A 9,354-nucleotide genomic window follows, 5' to 3' on the forward strand; every position below is an offset into this window, starting at 1 on the left:
GAAAGTTCTGTAGCAGAACTTTTGGAATGTGAAGTTAATATCAGATTATACAGTGGTACCTCGGGTTACAAATTTAATTCGTTCCGGAAGTCTGTTCTTAACCTGAAGCGTTCTTAACCCAAGGCGCACATTCCCTACATAGGCCTCCCGCAGCCCCGGAAGCGGATTGCGTTTGTATCCCAGGGCAAAGTTTGCAACCTGGAACAACTACTTCTGGGTTTGTGGAGTTCGTAACCCGAAGTGTTCGTAAGCAGGACTGTTATTACCCGAGGTACCACTGTACCTGATTTCTGTGAAACTGCTAATAACCCTTCACGTATCCCTGTCTTGGACAATTTTGTATGCCTGTTTCCCAACGATATCACAGAAATCTACTTCTTTTTTCCTTCTATAATTTCAGCTTCTAACCAGGAAGAGAGAGAGGGAGCAAATGCCCCTCCCCACCCCCACCCCATTATCTGAGAATGAAGTACATAAATAGGTCTGTGCTAATTTGAAATACCTGGACCAGATTTTTAAAATATGGTGAAGTGCTGTCATGTGGCACTTTAAGAATTAAAAATAGTGCCCCATTACTGGGGGTGAGCAATACAATTCACCGCTTTCTCCTTCAACACTGGAGTAGTCTTTTTCTTGTACACTAAGGTGTGTGAATATCCACTACTGGCCATGTAATCCACTTAAAAAGAAAGAATTAAAAACCTGCTGTAAAGCTTATGGGGCTTGAGGAAGCAGCTGCAGTTAGGAATTGAGAAAAGGCCCTTCCTTTGCTGCAAAGCTCCTTCATTTATTCCCCAATCTTCTATTTTTGAATGGTTTCCAAGTGGCAGTTACTGTTACAGCTGTGGAAAGGCGGGGGAAGAAGTAGATGCTCTCATTCTGCAGTAATGATTATATGTTTCACTGACCTTCATTTGTATTAAACAGCAACCAAACTACTATAATGCAAATCATTAATAATACTGAGAGCAATTAGATTGTTGAAATTATATTGGCTTCATAAACTAACTCTTCTCTTGTGTTTCCTAGGGTACGGCAATTCATAGAAATGGTCAATGGTACAGACAGTGAAGTACGATGTCTAGGAGGTCACAGTCCAAAATCTCAAGATAGCTATCCTGTTAGTCCTCGATCGTTTAGTAGTCCTAGTATGAGCCCCAGCCATGGAATGAATATTCACAGTCTAGCAACAGGCAAAGGAAGTAGCACACACTGTTCTGGTGAGTTTGAGCTGGCAGAAGCTGGTGTTATACAGAGGTGTTTCACTTCTGGATCTTCAGTTTTTCATCCATCCGTCTATTAGCATGTGAAATGCTTTGTGTTGTGGCTGGTGTCCCGCAGTGTTGCCACTCAGCTCCTTGCTGGCACTAACAACTTTTCTTCTGCACCTGTCTTATGTATAACAATAGAGACAGACATGTCCCATAGTGTATGGACAAATGGGCCTCTCTTTCAATTAACCACTGCAGCTATTGTCATAATATTATTTAAGAAGCAAATAAGGATCAAGCAAAGAGATTCTTCCAAAAGTTTAAACCTCATTACAGAAAGAGTGGTTTCTCTTGCTGCATCCCATGCTATCTAGACCACAGTAGATCAAATAATGGACAGCTTGTTCATACTACTGCTGGGGAGGGAGGAGAGATTATGGGAGGAGAGTCCTTTCAGGTGCCAAAAGACAGAAACCATATTGTTTTGAGGTTAGCTTGCCCTCTATGCAAAACCCATGTTGTATGGAATTATGAATATTCAAAATAAGCACACATTTGTAAATTCAAACACTGGATTATTTTTAAAAAGAATTTTTGCTTTTTGGGTTTTAGGTTTTGAAAGTAGTTGCAGTAATGGAGTGATATCAAACAAAGCATATCAGTCTTACTGTCACAGTAAACATCAGTCCACCAGTTTGAATGTACCAGAGCTCAATAATATAAATGTAACACGGTCACAGCAAGTTAACAGCTACTCCAGGTAAGTACACTCATTCCAACCTGAAATCACTGTTCTTCATCCACCACTGTTCATGATTTATGTATTGTACTGATTTTCCAGGACAGGTAACTCAGATCTTATGTGGTGGCTGCATTCCTAGCTACCACGCATATAAGCGAAATTGCATAAAGCCAGGATCCCCCAGAACTGGGCTTCACTGCAAGGTGGAGGGTTGCTTGTCCAGCTTTGGGAAGGCAGCACAAGGGTTTGAGGATGCTGCCAGAGCCCTTGCACCACCTTCCCATGGCTGGGTCCCACAATCACAGCTTTGCATAGATGCAGGGGAGTAAGTAAATTTGGAGAGTGGGTTGTTTTCCCCACCCATGCAAAGTTTTGATCAGACAAGTGCAAGTTGTGAGTTACCTGTATAGGCTATTATTACAAGCTTCAGTGCCTCCATATCACCCTAGTGGATGGACTTCAAATATTTTTCTCTCTGCTTTTAGTATGGGGTATGCACTAATCAATCACTACTTTCCCCACGTCAACCACTTACTATTCAGGGACTTTTCTCCTCAGTCTCATGATCAACTGTAGGCAGCCACCATTCTTGAAACTGCTGTACAGCACACTTCTCTGTGAAATTCCTTTCCCTCTCTTAACCCCCTGTACAAAGAGAGAAAGTTTAAAGGAATCTACATACCACCTCTCATGTGGATATATTTCAGATACTCTGTCTGAGAGGAGAGAAACTGGACAATCCCATACATGTCTATTTTTAAAAAATTAAACACACACACGAGCCACAAATAAAATATTTTTCACATGTTTATTTAGCATTTCTATATTTTAAAACTATTTTAATTCTTGTCTGCCTGGAAGCAATGTGGATAAATGACAAACTCTAGCCCCGCTGATGCATCCTATTTAGGTCCTATCTATGTTGATGTGGTGGAGGGTCATGCTTTTAGCATGGCTCCCAAAATATGTACGTCTTTTGTGTGGTTATCTGCAGAGAAATCCCAGTGTTTGAAAATTATGAAGATGACCAGAGGTGGGAATATACTGGATGTACTCTACATCTGAATGGGGCTTATATTTTACTTGGTGCACCAATTTCTGATAGGCTAAGAAAATGAGCTGCATAGGTTAAGTGGTCAGGAGCAACAGCGAAAGCTGGTCCTGTTTCCTAAAGTTATGTATTGTGCAATTACAAGAACTGTTGCAGAATAAATAAAAAGTGATGACTTTGGAGATTCACAGCCCACACTTAACTTTTTAGGACCTTAGTGTTCTGGCTTTTAGACAGGCCTTGTGCCAGAATATGGCATATTTGGGCAACAAGTGCCACGGTCCCTGCAGGCTTCACCACCACTCGACTGCCTCTATCATGTGTTTCTGTGAGGCCCATGATTGCTTAGCTTGCTTTATCAGCTCTCTGAATAGTACACCTACATATATACCACCCACTGCCATGCCACCCACGTGCTTCTGTCAGGGGCAGCATAATTAAGATGGCAGTGCCAGCAAGCTCAGGCTTATGGGAGCAACCTGCTTGAGGTGGGCTTGCTTTTATACCCTTTGATCCACCCTTTATTAAGGATTCTTCATAATGTATTGAATTCATCATGAAAATCAGCTTTCTCATATTCCAATAGTAATGTTTCTTACAACACTTTTGGATGCACAAGCTCACACAGAGAAATAGACTATCCAAGGAAGAGCTCTGTCACCCCATCAGTCAAGTGATTATTTTGTTTTTTTACCATAAGTCAGATGCAATGTGTGGTAAAATAGGTTTTTATTCTTCCCCAGTTGCATTGTGGGACACAGTGAGGTGCACATTTAAAAATGAGACCCCCATTCCAACACTTTATACACTTAATGATGCATTTTTCCTCTTCTCAGCAATGATGTAGACATGGAAACAGATCACTACTCCAATGGGGTTGCAGAGACATCATCCAATGGCTTCCTTAACGGTAGTTCTAAACATGATCACGAAATGGAAGAATGTGACACAGAAATGGGTCTGCAGCAAAATTTCTTACATATTTACTATTACTATCACCATTTTTTGTTTGGTTTACTTGCAGTTATTTTCAAGTGAATTTTAGGCATACCTAACCTGTTTTCAGGCAGTTTATATAGGTCTGAAGTGCTATAGTCAGTGGAAAATCTTTATATGTAACGTCTGCATTTATAATTTACTTAGTTTGCATTGGATTATTTTCACTCTGCTGTGCTTCACTATGGCTTGAAAGACTCACACTTCCTTACCATTGTTGTAAAATATCTTCTGAGTTTGCATAATCTTGGAAGAGATGGAATTGTCACACAGATGCTGCTTGAAATGGCTTCAGCGTTACGCCTTTTGCCCACCACAACTCCTAAGTGGTTCTTATTGTGTGGAATGTCTTCACACCAGCATCACACTTTTCCTGCTACTGAGTAAAGTAGAAACAACTACATCAGCTTTGCCTCAGCCCTCCTGATGTTTTAGATTACAACTCCCATCAGCCCCAGCCAACATGGGCAATAATTAGGCATGATGAGAGCTGTGCTCTAAAATATCTGGCGGGCACCAGGTTGGGGAAAGTTGATCTGCATAATGAGCTATGTTACTCATTTTCCCAGTGCCATAGACCAATGAGACACAAGGATGCTGTCTGCATCTGCGTGATTGAGGTAGTGTGCAAGTGTGCTTTTGATGTCATTCCCCAAATCCTTCCTATCTTGCAGCCTTATAGAGCATTTAGGTGCAGAATAAACTTAATTTGTTTAAATGGATCAGATAAAGGAGAACTACATGTAAAAGAGCGGAGCAAATTTAGCAAATGTCTGTGCTCCATTCTGGATAGTTTTTGTAAATTTTCAAAATACTTTCCCAAGTTGTACCTTGAAAAACAAAACACACACCTACTAACACTACTGTAAGAATTTTTGATTAGCTATTGTTGCAGGTGTGTATCAAAAAGTGTCTGTGACAATTAATGTACCTCTTCTCCCCCCCCCCCATCCACATTTTTGGTACTACTTAGTTAAAAAACAAATTCATTGGAATACCAAAATATAAAATTCAGAATCACTTTCATAAGACAAAAAGATTGTTTTCCTTGCAGAAAACAGTTACATTTCTATAGCTACCAAGCCTGAATCAGGTCTGGAGCCATAACCATGGTAAAGGGAGGCATTTCCAAGAAAGGAATATCTTTACTCAGCTGAAGTCCAAGAATCGGGAACAGTTAGTGAATATCCTTTGCTTTAAGAATTATGGGTGCTTATTTCTATAATTTTAGGGAGGGTGTACTGTAAACACAGGGATGCAGGTGGCGCTGTGGGTTAAAGCCTCAGCGCCTAGGACTTGCCGATCGAAAGGTCGGCGGTTCGAATCCCTGCGGCGGGGTGCGCTCCCGCTGCTCGGTCCCAGCGCCTGCCAACCTAGCAGTTCGAAAGCACCTCCGGGTGCAAGTAGATAAATAGGGACCGCTTACCAGCGGGATGGTAAACGGCGTTTCCGTGTGCGGCTCTGGCTCTGGCCAGAGCAGCGATGTCACGCTGGCCACGTGACCCGGAAGTGTCTCCGGACAGCGCTGGCCCCTGGCCTCTTAAGTGTGATGGGCGCACAACCCCAGAGTCTGTCAAGACTGGCCCATACGGGCAGGGGTACCTTTACCTTTACCTTTACTGTAAACACATTCTGGTATTTCTCCATAGTGTGTCAAATTACAGACAGAAGTTTATCAGGTTTTATTTAAAATAAAAGCCCACTTGTTTGTAATAAAACTTCCATCACCATGATTTGGAGGGGATCCAACCCAGCACAAGGGCTTCTAGACTGAAGGGGAAATTGTCACCACTTTCATGCCCTGTAAAAATGTTCATGCACAAAAAGGCATGTTCTGTGAAACCCAGCGTCTGTCTACAAGATTAGCATGATGCCTTGCTATGTGGTGAGCCCACAATATCAGATATCAAATACTTCTTTAATGCATGAGCAAGTTGCAGAATCAGTTGCATGGTTTAAGATCGCTTATCACAGAATAGTATATTTAAATGTATTTAATCGATACAAACTTGCCTAATGAGAAATGTTTGATACAACTGGCTAAATTTAAAAGAGAACACACACAAAAAACAAAATAAAGCTTGCTTCGTTACATTTGCAGTAATATTTACAGTGGTCAGGATCCAGTTTCATGAGCCCAAGAAAGTCTTGCTTACCTCATAGACAACTGCTTCTGAATTTGAGGGAAGTTTCAAAAGCAGTTGATAATATGACTTGGATGACTCGCTTCCCCTCCTCCATCCTCTGGGTTAGTATAGACACACTAAACAAACCTAAATTAGTTTTTATTTGAGTCAGCAGACCTTCCTTGTAACCAAAGTCTATCTTAGATACTTAAACAGATCCAGCTTGTGTTTTTATTAGACCACTGCTATCAAGACTTGTCAGCTACTAAGAATAATGCACTTTTGGCATTGACCTCAGTTTTGTAGAACTTCTTCCCAAGGAAGCTTTCCAGATCCACATTCTTGGCTCCTTTGGAAGAACAATAAAATCATCATTCTTTCATACCTTTTGAATTTGGGTTCTGTGTGTGTTTTATGTGGTTTTATCTGGGCTGTTGTCACTTTTATTGTATGCTGCTTAGCAGAGTTCTCAAAGTTGAGAAATGGATTAGAAATTAAAGTCTTAAATCAGAAGCCCAAACCCTGAATTGATCAACCACAATTATTACTTTGGCCTAATTCATTGAGTTTGTGTGTAGTCAAAGCACTGTGTTCTCACTGCTGTGCTGTTTAGTGATAGTGCCTTATCATTCTCACAGAGGTTGATTCCAGTCAGTTAAGACGTCAACTGTGTGGAGGTAGCCAAGCAGCTATTGAAAGAATGATTCATTTTGGCAGAGAATTGCAAGCCATGAGTGAGCAGCTAAGAAGAGAGTGTGGCAAAAACACAGCAAATAAGAAAATGCTCAAAGTAAGTTAAAATGTCTTTCCAGTCAAATATGAGCTTGCGCTGATATCCACACTGATGTGCAATCCAGTCTATGCCAAGGAAGAGGGTGATATTTGCAGTTCTCAGCTCACTAGCTTGTCATCTGTGAAACATTAATGTGCTTGCACCTATTTGTGTCAAATAACCACCCAAATAACAAAACTAGTACAATGTGCGGCTGAAAAGCAGTTTGACTTGTTTTTGGTAGCTAGAATAGCTTTGGTTTTTAATTCTGTGTGGAGGAATGAATTGGATCATACTTAAGGAAATGTAGTGGAAAATGACTAAATTAAACCAGAGAGTTGGAAACGATTAAAAAAAAAAAAAAGTTCCCTTTCTCATAAGCACTTTCTGTCCCACCCCTGCTCTGATAGTGAGCACTTGATCTCATACTGTGTAGTTGTTAGGAACTGTGGCTTTTTACAAATGTAACAATCATTTTCATGATTTTAAAAGAGAATTTGGAATTTACATTTGGCAAATAATAAATAGTGCCCTCTACCATAAGCTCAATTTTTTTAGCAAGATAAAAAAATAATGCAAGTGTACTTGATTTTAATCGGATGATAATTTGATAATGACAAAATTAAGCCCAGATTTCTCAACAGGATGCATTCAGTTTACTTGCATATTCAGATCCCTGGAGCAGTCCAGTAGGAAATCAGCTGGACCCCATTCAGAGAGAGCCTGTGTGTTCAGTTCTCAATAGTGCAATACTAGGTAAGGCTTGCCATTTTTTTTCATAGCACATTTATTATTGTAAGTTAACCTAAAGTAATTATGGTGTGGTATGCCAAAAACAGTATTGTTGAAATTGCAATGGCAATTTTTGGCACTTAACCAAATCCCTTTGCCGTAAATGTCAAAGTTACACACTCATTTTCATTGAAGGATTATTTTTTGTATGACGTGGTACATCAAATGACATAAATCTTAAATTCGTCCAATTCTTAAATTCTTACCAATCTTGACTGGTAAGATTCACAAGGTTTTGATACCATATAATTCCTGTATGGTTTATGTTATGGTAAAGTCTTGTGATGTGAAATATTCAGTCTCTTTTGGGATGCTGGGAAGAATTTAAAGTCCAGTTTGGTAACTGCAGAGGCACAATATTTTTGTAGGAAAAGTATCTGATAAGAAAGATTTCCCCCTCCCCTGGTCTTAAGTATAACATATTATGTAATCTTTTCAGAGACACACAATCTACCAAAGCAACCTCCACTTGCTCTTGCAATGGGACAGGCTTCACAGTGTCTAGGATTGATGGCCCGGTCAGGAATTGGATCCTGTGCATTTGCCACAGTGGAAGATTATCTACACTAGCTATGCATATGATGATGTCCAAGGTGTATAATGCGGCTATATTCAACATGAAAGTAGACCAGCTCTGCTGAATGGAGTTTGGATTTTTTAAATTATGTACTAAGGACAGGTCTGTTGCTTTACATTGCTTCCTAGTTTACAGCATGACGCAAATGATTTTCTAACCTACTGTTAGGATAAATTTTCCATCTTTAACCAGAGTTAAGTATCATTGGTAACATCAGATTGACAAACCCTTGAATTGTTCCAGACAAACCAAAAAAGTCCTGCCTTCATGGAAGGTGGGACGAAATAGATGATGTTGTGGATGTGTTAGTATGTGGGTGATGTAAACTTCAAGCAGGATAATTTGCCAACTTCCACCCCCATTATTACATAGATCAATCAGTGTAATTTGCAAAATGCATAAGTACCTGACAGTTTGGCTGTATAGTATTGATGGGAAGAAATATTTTTAATGTGTACTGTAAAACTTGAAATACTCAGGAGCTGAGTGAATATGTTTGTTGCTACTTACAATCTCAACCTGTTTCCTGGTGGTTTTTGTTTTAACATGGTCTTTTCAACTCTGTTTCCTGTTTAACTGCAGACAACTTATGTTGTAGACTCACCTGTTTAACTGTTGTATTATAACAGTATTATATGTCAACACAGTGTGGTTATGGCCTATTTATATAAAAACCAAATATTTAGTCAATTTCAGTCTTAATTTAATCTTTGTACACCCTGCATTTTTAAAAGTGCTTAAATGAGTACTCTATTGCAATAAAATGTAGTGATACCATAATTAACCCAGCCATTAAATACTTCTACATATGGTAGGATGGCTACCTTACTTTGCTTGTGTTGTGTTTTGGACTTGGAACTAGTTAATTAAACATCTCTAGTTATGAAAGTCATGGCATGGGCTGCAGGGGATTCCTTTGTGTTAAAAGGGTTTAAAGAACCTTTTGATGAGAATCATAGTAGGTTCACTTTTTGTCTTACACTGCTTTAATATTAACTGAACACCAATGGGGGTGGCATAGCTTTCATCAGAAGTATTTATTTTCACAGTGCAGCTTGTATGTGAAAGTTGAAATTCAGGGCCAAGA

General features: G+C 39.7%; 1 protein-coding gene across 2 annotated transcripts in view; it reads left to right on the forward strand.

Annotated features, from left to right (window-relative positions):
• The window catches only part of RANBP9 (RAN binding protein 9), a 28,246-nt gene extending 19,151 nt beyond the window's left edge, over positions 1 to 9,095 (forward strand). The window contains exons 9-14 of one of the 2 annotated variants that reach the window (XM_079983890.1): positions 1,030 to 1,220; positions 1,824 to 1,971; positions 3,841 to 3,914; positions 6,765 to 6,916; positions 7,543 to 7,654; positions 8,130 to 9,095. In XM_079983890.1, coding sequence (XP_079840016.1) covers positions 1,030 to 1,220; positions 1,824 to 1,971; positions 3,841 to 3,914; positions 6,765 to 6,916; positions 7,543 to 7,654; positions 8,130 to 8,260 — 808 coding nt within the window. In that variant the 3' untranslated portion in view covers positions 8,261 to 9,095. Of the gene's footprint in view, positions 1 to 1,029; positions 1,221 to 1,823; positions 1,972 to 3,840; positions 3,963 to 6,764; positions 6,917 to 7,542; positions 7,655 to 8,129 lie in introns of both variants that reach the window. The other variant, XM_079983889.1, reaches the window with a different exon arrangement.
• The last annotated feature ends 259 nt before the right edge of the window (positions 9,096 to 9,354 follow it).

Source organism: Podarcis cretensis (assembly GCF_951804945.1).
Source record: "Podarcis cretensis genome assembly, chromosome: 7".
Taxonomy (NCBI): domain Eukaryota; kingdom Metazoa; phylum Chordata; class Lepidosauria; order Squamata; family Lacertidae; genus Podarcis; species Podarcis cretensis.